The sequence below is a fragment of the Danio rerio genome, chromosome 25, assembly GCF_049306965.1.
Source record: "Danio rerio strain Tuebingen ecotype United States chromosome 25, GRCz12tu, whole genome shotgun sequence".
NCBI classification, from domain to species: Eukaryota; Metazoa; Chordata; class Actinopteri; order Cypriniformes; family Danionidae; genus Danio; species Danio rerio.
Window position 1 is genome coordinate 17222729 of NC_133200.1, and position 16785 is coordinate 17239513.

Sequence of the window (16785 nt, forward strand, 5' to 3'; positions counted from 1 at the left end):
ATATATATATATATATATATATATATATATATATATATATACATAATGTATATATAAGTTTTTAAATGCTTTATACTTATTATATTTAACACCAAAAGTTTCTTATTTTTTATTATACTTATGTTATGTATCTAAGTTTTTAATTAATGTATTGTTATTTGTTATTTATTTATTTATTGTTATTATTTTGTGATTTACCAATATAAAACATTAAGTTAAAATTATATTATAAATTCACAGTGTACAGACATTTAAAAAAATCTATTTTAGACTTAACATGCTCAATCAATTTTGTCTCTTTTTTTTTTTTTAATTCAGTATTCATCAGATCTGTGTTCACTTATCAAAGCTCTTTATTACATCATTTTCCTCAGCTCTGCCCCTCGTTTTGATGAAGAAGTTTCATCGTGGAAAACCAGAAGATAAAACTGAAGTTCTTGCAGAAGAAGATGGAAACTCTGACTTTGAGGAGATCCACGAATCTGTAAACACATTTACATTCACTTTTGTCTTTAAGTCTCTATTTAAGTATCAGTCATTGATTTTATTTACAATCTTACTAGCTTTTTAATTACAAAAAAAGAATTTGGGTGAGAAAGCTTGTGTTTTGAGTGTCATTTGCAAACCACTGCAGTAGGCGTCTTACATTATTGACTTTAATCAGTTAATTCATCTTTAATTTAAACAACAATTGATTACAGGAGTTTGTGGACATTGACACCTATAGTCTAAGGACCAAAAGTTCAGCGACTGCATTCAACTGCTATATAGATATTCTCTATATATAACTGTATTCCATGGTCTGTTGAAATTCTTGATTCTGATTGGCTGGAGGGTGTTCAAAAAAATCGCTTAATGCAGTGGTTCCCAACCTTTGTCTTTGGGGCCCCCCCCCATGAACATATACAAACATTGGAGCCCCCCCACCATATAAATACACACGCACGCACACACATATGTACTGTCTATATATATATATATATATATATATATATATATATATATATATATATATATATATATATATATATATACACTGTATGTGTGTGTGTGTTTGTGTAATATTAATGTATAATATGTATAGAAAATATAAATTAATCACTTTTAACTTGTCTTGGCCTTCAATAAAACTAATCTTTGTCTAATCTTTTTCTTCGCCTCTGAAGAACCACTGCATTTACGTTTCTCTGCCATTTTTGTTTTGATTTTGCCTTTACGACGCGTTGGACAAGCACATTGCGTGAGCAAAATTTAAATAATTATTTAAAGTTATTTATTTTATTTATTTTTACTATTATGTTGGAATTTTAAGCATGTTTTGATTTTTTTAGTACTTGAAAATACATATATAATAGTAGGGCTGCTTGATTTTGGGAAAATCATAATAACGATTATTTTGGTCATAATTGTAATCACGATTATTCAAAACGATTATCAGTTAAAGTCAAAATTATTAGCGCTCCTGAGAAATTTTTTTTTTAGAAATATTTTCCAAAATTATGTTTAACAGAGCAAGGAATTTAACAGTATTTCCTATAATATTTTTCTTCTAGGCTTATTTGTTTTATTTTAGCTAGAATAAAAACAGGTTTAAATATTTTGAAACCAATTTAACTTCAATATTATTAGCCCCCTTATGCAATATATATTTTTGATTGTCATACAATGACTTGCCTTATTACCCTAATTAAGCCTTTGAACTGCACTTTAATCTGAATGCTTGTATTTTGAAAAATATCTAGTAAATTATTATGTACTGTCGTCATAGCAATGATAAAAGAAATAATTAATTAGAAACAAAATATCAAAACTAATATGTTCAGAAATAAGTAAAAAAAATCTTCTTTCCATTAAACAGAAATTGGGCTGGAAAATGGTTGCTGATATTCAGGAGGGCTAATAATTCTGACTTCAAGTGTATACATACAGTTATTTCCACCTTGCAAAGGAAAGAGAAATAAATACAATAGAATAAAAATATTAAACAAACTGTGATTTAAGCATCTTCACTGTAAGAAAAACACTTTACCTACAGCAGTCCTTCAGTCAAGACTAGTGAAAGATTTTGTCATTGTTTGATTAATGATAAAAACAGGCGGTAGCAGGAATATTTCTCGCTGTCTCTTTAATGGTTTCTCTTTCACGTCTTTTGATCCTCAACTCGTTTGTTTATTACACAAATGAGGGTTAATATAAATAATCACTAAACACCGCGTTTTGACACCTATTTGACCATTAATGCGCTCACGTTAAGATGACTTTAGATGTCTGCGCTCCGCTGCTCGTCTCAGTGTGCGAATGAGACCGAATGCTGACCGGCCGCATGCTTCTGACTGCGTGTGCTTGCTGTACACACAAATAAGCATGCGGTCTTTCGCGCTTTTAGAAGCAACAAACGTGAACAACTGGAAAGGGGGCGGTTTATGATGCAATAAACTATATCTCGATTAATGCTTTTTTTAATAATCGTTTGAAATCGAAACCGGATTTTCGATTAATTGTACAGCCCTTTAAAGTAGTGGAGCATTTTTATGCCTTTTTCTACCTCAACACTTATCCTCTCCCGCGCCCCCCTTGTGAACTCTGGCGCCCCCCTTAGGGGGGCGCGGACCCCAGGTTGGGAACCACTGGCTTAATGCACAAGTAGTTCCAGTTAATAATCCCTTAGTTGCTACATTGAATTTGAATATTAACTTGCTTTCACTTTTGGTCCGCACCAGTGTTCGTTTGACGTCAGAGTACGGTACATTTTGCTAGTGTGAACACTGTCTTCTGAACTGGAGTGCGCACCCGTAAACTGTACCAGAATCTGCCTGAAGGAGGTGGTCTGGAGTATGGTTCGTGCGAACTCTGGTACGGTTCGTTCTGATATGAATGCAATCGTTCCAAATAACAGAAGTGAACAGCCAACTGTACAACAAATTTTAGTTTCATTACGTTCATTCATGTGTGTATGTCTGTGTATCACCTTCCTTGGCGACAAGCGGGACTGACGCAGTGCAAACAGCCCACCAAAAACGACTTCTGCAGACATCGCGTGATGTTCTGAACATTTTTTTATAGTTTTTTTTGAGGCAGATAGACCGTGTAAATACAAACCTGCCAAAGGCAGGACTATCGAACTTAGGTTCAGATTAGGCATACAGTAGGGACCAAGTGTGAAAGCACCCTTAATGGTATAGCCCTTTGAGATGTACCATCTCATTTTTTCGAGGGAGTTCCTAAGAAATACATGAATCTGAAGTATGACACATCAAAATAAACAGACTACTGAACAACCAACAAACACTGAACCACCAACCAGTCTATAGCTTAAGCAAACAGAAACATATACTCACAAAGTACAAACAGTTTAATATACAAGTAATGAACAAACATTTAAATTGGAAAATAATTTTTTTTTTTTCACACAGCTCTCTTCAAAAAAGCCATCAAATCCATCGACAGACTCTAACTGCCTCCCGACAAAGGACAACAGCTCGACACCCCTAGACGAGATCCCCAAAATTCCTCTGTATCGCACTCACGTCCTTCCAGAATATCCCAAACCCAGCTCTTCCTCTCCAGAGCCCATCGTCACATCCATTTCCTCAGACCCCATCTCCTTTAGCCCTAAGAAGAAGCTCACTCTGTCCTTATCCGAGAAGGAGAAGCTGCTCAATTGGGATTTGACCAATCCTGGAAAGTCTGGAGCAGAAGAACAACAACAACAACACGTGAAGCCCTCAATAAGTCTCCAACATGATCATCCAGAACCAACCCATCCTCAACCTGAACCCGCTCCTCCACTTTTTGGCTTTCAACAATGGGCCAACAATCTACGCAAGTCCTTCTCCAAAGGAAGCAACCCTGTGGTGCTCAGGAGAAACCGGCCAATGAAAGCCAGGCCATTGTCGGAAGGCTCCTTCAATGTCGGTGCTGTGTTTCAGGATGAGGAGCGTTGCGGTTCATTGGTTGATGAAGGTGAGGCCAGACCAAGGACTGAAAGTGAGATCGCCTCTTTACTGGAGCAGGTGGCTCTTGGATCCAAGACAAGCAGAGGCACAAAAGATGATATGGCCTCACTGCCACCCAGGAAACTCAATTTTTTCTCCTCTCTGAGAATCAAGAGAGTTGAGGGAGCAGAGCAGAGTCGAGGAGAAGGGCAAAAGGACATCTTGAGCATCCTCTCCAGGTTTAGAAACAAAGGTGAGGGCAACACAAAGACTTTGTAATATTAAGACATGTAAAAATATAAAAGCAGGTAGGAGGTCTTTATCATTTACATGTCAGATGGAATTCGGTTTGTCTTTTTTTTTTTTAAGAAGTCCAAATTCAATCCATCTTTATTTCTATAGCCCTTTTATAATGCAGATGGTGTCAAAGCAGCTGAAGTTCTAGTAAATTAAAAATGTCAGTCCAGTTTTCAGAGTTTAGTTTAATTCAGTGTGGTTTAATTTTTACTGCTGAAAGTCCAAAAACTTAAGAGCAAATCCATCAATGCGCAGCTAAAACAAGTCTCAAACCAAGCAAGCCAGTGGTGACTGTGGCGAGGAACAAATTTCAAAAAAACTATGCACGTGAACATCTCTTATGCAAATGAAGTTTTAAATAATATTATTTTACAAAATACAGAAGATATATATTATTGAATTTAAGCATTACAATTGTTAATGGCTACAATTAAATACAACTAAAACATAACTTATTTAACAAAAAGCACTGACCCTAAAACTATTCTAATAAAAAAAATGTTGAATATAAAATCCTTATTAACATATTTTTGCTAAAATGAAAGCAATAGTTCCCTCAAAGTAGCATTTGACACAGTTTGTTCAGCATTAAGTGGTTCCAAATCTTTATGAGCTTAATTTTTTCTGTTGTAAACAAAAGATGACAATTTAAATCATGTTGGAAGCCTTTAAACATTAACATCCATAGTAGGGCTTCACAGTATTTAGTTTTAGCATCGATATTGCTATGTGATCATTCACAGTAGTTAAATACAATAGTTAAATCGCAGCATATGCAATGTTGAGCCTGCACTATAGTTTATTATTTGCTTACGTTTTTGAGGATTTTAAAAGCATTCAGGCGTGACTTTAATAAAGATTATTTAATAGAATTATTTATTCAACAAAAACTATGCAGTATTATTTTATATGTGATTGTTCAATACTGTACCTAAATACTGTTAGACTCCTCAGAAAACCATAAAACACTGTTAATTTAATTTGTATCTTTTTCTCTATTGTGTTGATCTATGCTCATAGATTGTTTTTTATACTTTATGCATGATTTACTCACTTTTAGAATCATCCCAATCAATCTAAAATTATTAATTATTTCCAAATGGATAAATATATATATATATATATATATATATATATATATATATATATATATATATATATATATATATATATATATATATATATATATGTATATATATATATATATATATATATATATATATAGAGGTGTAACAATTATATTTGAATTACATTACAACATTGATATATATATATATATATATATATATATATATATATATATATATATATATATATATATATATATATATATATATATATATATATATATATATATATATATATATATGTATATGTATACATATATATATGCCATACATATATATATGTATGGCATGGCAATTAACCAGAAGCCCTGGGGCTGGCTGACTGAAATTAAATGTCTGTGTGCATATATCCCATTGATGACAGAATTTTCATTTTTGAGTGAACTCAAATCTCTTTAAGATTAAATAAATTAAATAAATCTCTTTAAATAAATGTTTATTTCACTTTTTCAACTGTTGTCTTGGTATATTTTATATATATATATTACACATAAATTATCAAATGTTACAATTTGGGTTAATGCAACCCAGCAAGATTTTGAAAAATTGTACATTTTAAACCAATATTACATGTCATCTGTGCACTAGAGGTGTTACTGTTCATGGGTCAGTGGTGTCACGGTGTGCTTTTCCATTAAAGCAAAACAAAGTAAATATCTTTGATTTTTACCAAACTTTCTTTTTTATTAAAACTAAGATAAACAGTGCATATTGCATAATCTTTTCTTTACATTGAACAATGATGGCTGTTTAGGCTGCCTTGGCACTGAGAACATTATATTTTATAGACTTCAGCCTCTTTATTACAACAAATTGTTCAGTTTATAATGCTTACTGAACCAAAACCCTTATACTGGACAGTTCAATAAGAATATGCGTATTGTTCCACCCCTACTAACCACTGATTAAAGCAGCTCAAGTAAAAAAAAAAACAAAAGAAGAAAAGCTCTGATAAGATGTCCCGTATTCTTATTCCTCCACCAGGGCACAACACTAAGCCTAGTTATGCGTTTGTCCCACAAAAAAGTAAATTGATCATTCAAATAAATCACAGCGTGCACTTACACGTGGCCACATCCTGAAGTGACCCTAGACTGTGACCATCACCACACACGTGCTGTTCGGTTTTAAGTGATTAAAGCGATTACCGGCAGGTGTACAAACCAACCACGCTGCTTGTGTTGACTGTTATTAAATGCAGCACCGTTATCTCTTATATGATCATCTCCCACTGGCTTTCATTATATTCCCTCCATGCAATATGCAGGTGCGCTGCGCTGTAATATTGTGATGTATCAAAACATCTCTAAAGGCCAGCTTTGAAGAAAGAGTCATATTTACACCACGGTACTGGCACAATGTTTTGATGACACGGTGATACGGATAAATAAATCTCATTTTAAAACAATGAATCAGCTCTGATGCACAGTTCTGGTTTGTGTAGACAAGTCATTTTAATAATAATAATAATAATAATTCTTTACATTTATAATGCACTTTTCTGGACACTCAAAGCACTTTACACATTTTTTGGGGGAGGAATCTCCTCATCCACCACCAGTGTGCAGCATCCACCTGAATGACATGATGGCAGCCATATTACACCTGACTACACACCAGCTGATTGGTGGAGAGGAGACAGAGTGATAAAGCCAATTATAATATGGGGATGGTTTGGAGGTCATGATGGACAGAGGCCAGTGGGTAAATTTGGCCTGGATGCAGGAGTTAAACCCCTACTTTTTTTTGAAGGACATCCTAGTATTTTTAATGACCACAGAGCGTCAGGACCTCAGTTTAACGTCTCATCCAAAAGACAGCTCTCACTGAGCAGTATAGACTCCCCACCACTATACAAGGGCGTTAGGTCCCACACAGACCGCAGATTAAGCACCCCCTGTTGGCCTCACTAACACCGTTTCCGGCAGCAACCTAGTTTTCCCATCCAGGTACTGACCGGGCGACCTTGTGAGAGTTGCAGAGAGCTAGCTGCCAGCTGTACAACAGTACTTATCAATCAACATCCTTTACCGTTACTGTAATTGTCATATGCCAATAGAAAAAAATGTGGCAAATGTGTCTTTCGCACCACATTATATTTTTTATATTGTTTGTTGTATTTATTTTTTTAATTGTCTAAAACAATAGTAAACATTTGTTGACATGATGATGATTAAAATAACTAAACATCATGATTACACAACAACAATAATAATAATAATAATAATAATAATGACCTTATGATAATAATATTGTAATTATTTATTTCAGTGTTGTTTGATTAATCCCAAAATATTTAAATATGTTTTGACATAAAACATACGTTGTTGTTATTTATCATTATGAGTTGATATTGGGTCGATTTGATCAATTGATGGTACATTTTTGTTATTGTATCTAGATCTAAAATAATTACCAATTAAAATAATTAGGGCTGAACAATATATTGTTTCAGCATTGATATCGCAATGTGTGTATCTGCAATAGTCAAATCACAGGATTAGGTTATTTATAAATGATAAATATATTATTAAACATTATTTTAAAAATATATTAATACAATGACATTATTTCACGTTTGATTCTTCAACTCCTGTACTTGAATAGTGTTAGACTCCCCAGAAAACCCTAAAGCACCGTCTATTTCACTTTTATTTTTGATATGTCATGTTTATATATGCTTGTAATTTATTATATTTTATGCAGATGCAGTGTTGATCATTCCAGATGAATCTTTCCTAAAAGAGTTATTCAAATCATCTGGTGAAATTATATTCATGTTTATCACCACAAAACATAATATCACAATGTCAGATTTTTCCAATATCGTGCAGCCCTATAATAACATTATTATTACTACTACAACTATTTTATAATTATATAATTGTGTTGAACTTTGTTTTACTTTTAAAATACTTTAATAATAAACTTTATTTTTGTGAATTTGTATTCACAGCGTCTGCTCAGCAACAACAGCAACAGAAGTCAAACTCTTCCAGTGAGGATGAACAGGAACCAAAACTGGTAAACATCCCGTATTAGCACCTCTCCCTCTCTCTCTCCCTCTCTCTCTCTCATTCTCTCTCTCTCTCTCTCTCTCTCTCTCTCTCTCTCTCTCTCTCTCTCTCTCTGTCTCTCTCTCTCATAAATAAAAAAACAACAATAATCTCAAAACATAAACTCAGAGCCCCAGTTTAAACTTGTCATTTGTTTTGTTTATGATTTGCCATGCAGACCCACAGTGGCGCATTGCAGAAGAAAAAAGAAAAAATAGCCATCCGACAAACCAAGAGCGATGAGCTGAAGAGACTTCACAGAGCTCAGGTCTGATATTTAAGCCACTTAATGTTTCATGTTTAGTGTTTACACTCAGTTATGAACTACTTTTTAAACTTTTTTTTAACTTTCTTTTTTTTTTATTTAGCCATTTTCTGAGAAAGGTTTCCTCACAGTTTTGATTTATCATTTATTTCTACTTTACACATTTATATATGAAACGCTTAAAAAAGCTATGGTCAAAATTATAAGCACCCTATGTATTGAAGAAAAATATTTTTTTGAAGCATCAAAAAAAATTTCCCACAGTAGCTTGAACTGAGCCAGAGAAAGGCACGCATAGCACTTGTCAGAAATCATACTTTAGCAGTTTAAAAAAAAAAAACTGATTTTTTTAAGTTTCAGACATTCAAATATATGTAGGTAATATCTAAACATAATATTTAAGTTTGTAAAACACATGCTGATTTCTATGGAGACGGCAATAGTAATTACTTACGATGTATGTTATTTACGTCAGATACACACTGACTAGGTTAACTAGTACTAGTAACTAGTATTCTTCTCCCAGTTAAACAGTTGCTTTTATGTATTTTGGGAGAAGTTGATGAATTATCATGTGGTAAATCCAGCAGCTCTAATCTCTGCACTGCAGCACAGGCTAATACCGAAGTGCCATCATAAATAAAATAAAAGGATCATTAAGCTGTTTAATTGATATAAGACATGCTCTAACACATATTGAACAATCAGAATATCATATTTCACGATATAATTAAGATGTTAATATTTTTAGAAAAGAGAAAAAATAAACAATAAAGGAAACATTCTTAAAGGCTAATAAATACTTATGCCTCAATCACCAGGGCTGTGGTATGCCACGTGTTAAAACTGACCCATCACCATGGAATCCTTAAAGTGATGCGTTCTAATTAATGGTCACACATTGCTTTACTCTTTTCAAATATTTCTGTTTGTTTACAATTTGTCTGCAAACCAGATTGAGTTCAACCATGACTGCAGGTTTTACAGTAGAATAAATATGAAATTCAAACGTCAAATTCTGTTATTCACAGTGAATTCCATCACAGTGAGTAAACCCAAAGTGTGTACTGTAGTTCTCATATGCATAACAGAAAGTGGTTCTAAGAAAACTGATAAAGCATTCTCATTTCCACATTCAGGCCAATAATTATTCATTTTCAATCTATTGGAGATGTTTAAATCTGACTAAAAGAATTTGAATTTTTAACACACCTTTAATACAACTATCAAAAACATTATACAATAAAATTTTACACACAAAAATTAAAAACTGCCTAACAAACCATAAATTCTAAATTTTCATCACAAATTTGACGTAACTCCTTTGGAACACCAAATCTTTTTAAAACACATACGATCACCCATTGCTTTGTAATATTGAAAATCAATTCAAATTCTGGATTTCATTAAGTTGAAAAAAAAATGTTTTTAAACAGTTACTTGAGTTTTGCTCAGCTTGAGGGGAGGGGGGTGGATTAATCTCACTATCAAATAAATGCTTTTCTCCAAATCATGCCAGTCAAAATGATGGGGACTCTTTAATTCAATACTTTTTGCAATCTTCGTTTGACCAGATAACAGCTCTAAATGACATAAAAATGCACAGTTGAAGTCAGAATTATTAGCCCCCCTTTGATTTTTTTTTCTTTTTTTAAATAATTCTCAAATGATGTTTAACAAAGCAAGGAATTTTTCACAGTATGTCTGATAATATTTTTTCTTCTGGAGAAAGTCTTATTTGCTTTACTTCAGCTAGAAAAAAAAAGTTATTCATTTTTTAAAAAACATTTTAAGGTCAAAATTATTAGCCCCTTTAAGCTCCTTTGTTTTTTTGAGTGTCTTCAGAACAAACCATCGTTATACAATAATTTGCCTAATTACCCTGACCCGCCTAGTAAACCTACTTAACCTAGTTAAGCCTTTAAATGTCACTGTAAGCTGTATAGATGTGTCTTGAAAAATGTCTTATCAAATATTATTCACTGTCTTCTCTCTGTTAAACAGAAAGTGGGGGGAAATAAACAGGGGCTAATAATTCAGGAGGTTTAATAATTCTTACTTCAAATGATTTCTACTACTCTAGATATTTCACTCATAAGGCTACTGTGTATTGGAGAAGAATGTTTAGTTAATGAAACCCTCTTCCCTCCATTTTTCAGTTGATTTCACTGATTTTTTTTATTATTATTTTAAGAAGATAAAAGGGAAAAACAATACAAATGTAGTTTCTTCTTTGCTCATTTTAACTAAAAGGGTGCCAATAATTTTGACCGACAAGTACCTGATAGAAATTTTCATTAATAGTGAGATTTCAACCCCCACACCACATTTTCAATGAAAGGTTAAATTTTTGTACATTTCTTAAAGAAAGAAAAAAAAAGCTAAACAATACATCAGTACTTTTGACCATGATTGTCTCTAGTGTACTGAGGAGGTATGTGGTGTTGATAGGTGATCCAGAGACAGTTGGAGGAGGTGGAGGAGAAGCAGAGATCGCTGGAGGAGAAAGGTGTGGCTCTGGAGAAGGTTCTCCGAGGAGAAAACGGTACGATGCATTTTAACACATTAATACATCTGGAAATATTTTATTCAAAGTGACTCATTATCAGTCCTGCTGTCCTTACATGCCCCGTCTCCACCCACTCGCTCTGTGATGGTGATATGATTATTTAAAGAGGGTGTTATGACACTTATGAGTTTCATTTCAGTTGTTGACAGCTCCGAGAATGAAGTGCACAATGCCGGCAGCCCATGAACAATGTGAACGCTTCTCAATTTCACACACTAGAGGATATATATATATATATATATATATATATATATATATATATATATATATATATATATATATATATATATATATATAATATTTGAAAAAGTATAATATTTGAAAAAGAAGACATTTTATATGTACTATATATATGATGTTTTCTTTTTTAAATATTTCCCAAATTATATTTAACATAGCAAGGAATTTTCCACAGTATTTGCTATAATATTTTTTCTTTTGGAGAAAGTCTTATTTTGGTTTATTTTGGCTTGAATAAAAGTAGTTTTTAATAATTTATTTTTTGTCAATATTATAAGCCTCCTTAAGCAGTGTTTTTTTTGTCTTTTTTTTTTCAGATTGCTACCTTTTCTAACTTTGCACAGCTCCACAAAGCAAGCTAGACCCGTAACAATATATAAAATTAAATAGGACACCTTTAAAATTAATGAGGAGCCCGGAGTTTCATCTCCTATTTAAAAGAAAACAACAACATAGACGATTGACCAAAGAAATAACGTAAAGTCAAATTTATTTGACATTTTACTTTAAAGCAGACATAAAAATCTTGCGGAGATAAAGCCAAAATAACTTACAAAACACTTAAGAACTAAGTTTTAAACCTTCTTACCTGCACATACACCTGCACAACAAATTAAACGGCATTCATATCTCCCTATTAACCACAAAACATGAGAAAAATTAATAACACAAAAAGGCACTCTCTTCATTACATGTGTCTCTGTACATTGATCTCAATAATAGTCAGCACTTAGCATTAAATTCGACAGAATCGCCGAGCAAATACAGCATAAGTTTTCACAAATAAACCAAACAAGCCGGGAGAGGAGACTCTCCGAATGATCTTCCAGTCCAGTTTAAATGGACTTCACCAACACGCATGTTGGCACCTGAATCACTGCACCTGTGTGGTCATAATGAAACCTGTAGAAAGAAAAACTCACTACTTCAAATAAAAGAAATTTTCTTTTGTATTATTGTTTTAATAAATAAAAGAAAAATACATAAAACCGATTGTCTACAGAATAAACCGTTGTTATACAATGATTTGCCCTATTACCCTATAACTTGCCTAATTAACGTAGTTAAGCCTTTAAATGTCACTACAAACTGAATAGTATCTTGAATAATATCTGGTAAAATATAATGTACTGTCATCATGGCAAAGATAAAATGAATCAGTTATTAGAAATTAGTTATTAAAACATTTATTTTAGAAATGTGTAGAAAATCTGTTTCCATTAAACAGAAATTGTAGAAAAATATACAAACATATATTACATATATACATATAATATACAGGGGGGCTAATAATTCAGGAGGGCTAATGATTCTGACTTTAACTGTATATGTATGTATAAATATTATATATACTATTGCTTTGGTTTGACTACTGTCGCAGAGGAAGTCAACAGGGAGTGGCTTCATAGGGTGTCTCGGTATGGACTTCCTGTTAATCTTTTCAGATTTTAATACTGCACTGTAGTAATGTCCTGCAGTGTGACATAGCAAAAATAAAGAAAAAAATAACTCTTAACAATATAAAAATAGCGATTTCTCTTCATTGTTGGACACTTATAGTCATATTTTAGTGCTATGTATTTTATATGAAATCATGAAAACATTTTTTTTTTCTCCATAACTTGTCGGAGTTGGTGCACATTTACAACAATGAACAACCATATTTGTCAACTCTCCCATATTTTCTAAGTTTCTCCCATATTTTATCCTGCTATGATCTTGTTTAAGTATTTTCCCCAATACTGAGCCGATCTCAAATGTGATATGTGGTATGTGACAAGTGCCGTTCAAGAGAATTGTGCTTTTGCTTTATTTTGGCTTGAAAGCATGTTGAAATGAATATAAAAACATCTGCATTCACTTTCGTTCCATTAAAGCTGTGCGTCGATGGTAGCTCTGCCTATGCCACCCCTAAATAAGTGAATCTATATATTAGCGCTGAGTGACGAACGTGCTCTATACTGGTAAACACACAAATCAGCTTCTGTGCACACCATTTAAAGAGGAGTGAAAGTGGACACTTTAGGATTTGGGTGTGTGTTTAAACAGACAAATACACTCAATAATATATAAACATGTCCCCCCTGTGTGTTTTATTTTAAACACAACTAATTTCCTCTTAAATGAGCATAAACGGTCACTAAAGTAATCTAATGCTTTCATTGACCCATAGATCTGCATATTCTCAAAGTGACACCTCTGTTATCAAACAAAACAAAATGAGAGATTCATTTGCTGCTCTTCGCTAGATAACTACAGTAACTTTAAACTTTAAAAACAGAATGAGAGAGATTTTATAACTTGATGTAATTTCTGAATAGCCGATTGATTTTAATAGAGGAACCCTTTTATTTTATTGTCAATATTTTCTAATGTTTGCTGTGTATTGAAGCTTATCGTTGTCATGTATTTTTACACCCCAATGTTGACTGTTATGAAGACGACAAATATATAATGGAAAAAAAGCTGTTATGATTGATATGATGAATATACAATGTGGGGACGCAGTGGCGCAGTAGATAGTGCTGTCCCCTCACAGCAAGAAGGTCGCTGATTCGAACCTCGGCTCAGTTGGCGTTCTTGTGTGGAGTTTGTTTGTTCTCCTTGCTTTTGCGTGGGTTTCCCCCATATTTCTTGCTCCGGTTTTCCCCACAGTCCAAAGACATGTGGCACAGATGAATTGGGTAGGCTAAATTGTCCGTTGTGTGTGTGTGTGTGTGTGTGTGTGTGTGTGTGTGTGTGTGTGTGTGTGTGTGTGTGTGTGTGTGTGTGTGTGTGTGTGTGTGTGTGTGTGCGTGTGTGTATGTATGGGTGTGGATGTGTGTGTGTGGATGTTTCCCAGAGATGGGTTGCAGCTGGAAGGGCATCCGCTGTGTAAAAAACATGCTGGATAAGTTGGCGGTTCATTCGGCTGTGGCGACCCGGGATTAATAAAGGGACTAAGCCGACAAGAAAATGAATGAATGAATATACAATGTCACATCACTAACCCCTAAGTAGGGTTAGTTTTTATATTATTATTTTTATGTTATTTATTTTGTTTTATTTATTTTTGGCCTTGTATGTATTGTAAGTCTAGTGTTATAGTCAATAAAAGATTTTGAACCCTGTCGTGACATTAATAATAAATCAAACTAACCTCTGGATCCATATGGCATGTGCACAAAGACGACCTGCGAAAATACGCTGCTTGCCTTATTGTTGGACTTTTTTTTTTTAAGAGGGGGAAAATTAGAGATTCAAATAATAGTGATTTGCATTGGAACTAAATGGCCATTTAGAGTCGAAATGATGTTGAAATGACTGGAGAGGTAATGGCTTCTGTAAATAGGCAGAGAAAGGGAAAAGTGCCTCCGAAATGAGCTGAAAATGTGATGTTTCATTATTTTGCTGAATGTTGATCTACGTGGGGATTATTACAGGCAACAAGTCGTTCCGATGAGAAAAAAAAGCCAAATCGCAGCAGCCTTTTAACATACTGCATAATGAGTTTATAATCATATTTTGAAAGCCCTAAGCTCTAATTATAAAGACTGTAAATTGAATTTTAACATCTCCTAGAAATCCACTTCCCCGGTTTCCAAGTAGAAATTCCTCTTTTGACGAACAACATCATAAAAACACATTGTTCTGTATAAACAAACCAAATGAAACGACTTGCAAATGCAGCAACACAATTTTACTCCTATCTGAAGCCTTCTGTAGTAGTAAAGTTAAACGAATAGTTCAACCCCCAAAAAACTAAATTGCTGTTTACATTTAGAAGATGTAGGTGACATCTTTCTTTCTAGGTTTAATTGTTAATTTTTTGCTGAAACTGTGGCATTTGGTGATTCATAAAAACCTTTGGGAGTAAAACACAAAGCAACACTAATTAATAGCCATGGCTCCTGATGATAAGCTGAGGTCTTAAGATTTGAAATAATCAGTCTGTGCAAAAAAATAAACATTATTTACAGCGTTATTACCTTTAGTTCACAGCTTCGCCAAACAGCTCTTACAACAGCCTTAAATGTGTGCCATTGTGGATTCACAAATATGATTTTTTACACTCATTTAAAGCCCGATTTATACTTCAGCATCAAGTGATTGCTCCTTTATGTCCAACAGCATTAGGATCATACTTCTGCATTCTGTGTTGCTACTTCTCAAAAATAACATTTTAAATAGCTAAAATAACACTTCTGAAATTTAGTAAGCAATTAGTAGCTCACATCCATTCAGGGAAAAAAGAGGCGGGCACTTATATGAGGCCGATAACATTGAACGCGCTTTTGCATTCTGAAAACGCGAAAAAGAAGTGTGGTGCGCTTTTTACAGTATATCGCTAGGCAATGACGGAATCGGCTGGGTATTATTTGTGATTCCTTTCCTCTCCCCAACAGAGGCAGTTACAGTAATTAGATGTTTCTATCATAAATCCAGTAAATACAGATAAATAATAAAACTCAATAAATAAAAAAGCACACACAGAAAATACTAATAGTAAAAAAAAATGTAATAAATTGATACAAAATAGAGTGCAATAATAAAAATACATAAGTCATTCAAGTAATTTAATAATTACACTTTTACCGTGCGTCTAACCACAGTGATCTTGTTCATGCTCCAAGGTTGTGCGAAGACTATGCCGTGCACTATTATTGCAGAAGTATAAATTGGTCTTAATACTTATTTGCTGCATACATGTAAAAACAAACTAACAAACAAAAAATCAACACCATATGAGGCCGATCACACTGAACGAGCTTTTACCTTCCAAAAACTTGAGTTGCACCACACTGCTTTTGTTGTTGACAAGAAAAAAAGAGGCAGGTGCACTTTGTTACTAGGCATCAACTGAACCAGCTGCGTAATGTGCACGAGCGTTGCTGTTGATATTGTTATAATTGTAATATTTAATAATAGTGTGATATTTAAGATCTGTAAAGTCATACAGCTCTGGATAACTTGAAACAGCGACCAAAAGTCTCCAAAGTTGTCTTGACAACACAAACATTGCTGTCACATCAACAAACACCCTGCCTATGCTTTCATTTGATTGGAGAATGAAAAAGACGTGACTGACGTAACGCCCTTTTTCTGCTCAGAGTTGACTTTTTTTTTTAAAGTCAAGTACCTTACAGAATGTGTTGAGCTTGCCAAAATAACATAAATCTTCTATTGCTAACAGTGTGAATTTCAACTAGGATGCAAAAAGAGTTGTAACTTTCCGCAGCAAGATCATCTTAAAGCAGGTTGCATACTGTATGCACCATACCACGATGCGCCACAGTGCCATGCAAACATAGATTTC

General features: G+C 33.6%; 1 protein-coding gene across 13 annotated transcripts in view; it reads left to right on the top strand.

Annotated features, from left to right (window-relative positions):
- The window catches only part of mical2b (microtubule associated monooxygenase, calponin and LIM domain containing 2b), a 135499-nt gene that overhangs the window by 105941 nt on the left and 12773 nt on the right, over positions 1–16785 (top strand). For 12 of the 13 annotated variants that reach the window (XR_012399945.1, XM_021470514.3, XM_073942246.1 and 9 more), the window contains 5 exon segments: positions 375–484; positions 3414–4188; positions 8316–8383; positions 8594–8683; positions 11132–11225. Coding sequence is in view for 11 of the 13 variants with exons in the window: in XM_021470514.3 (XP_021326189.1) it covers positions 375–484; positions 3414–4188; positions 8316–8383; positions 8594–8683; positions 11132–11225 (1137 nt within the window). In the remaining 2 variants the exon portion in view is untranslated. 13 annotated transcript variants of the gene reach the window in all.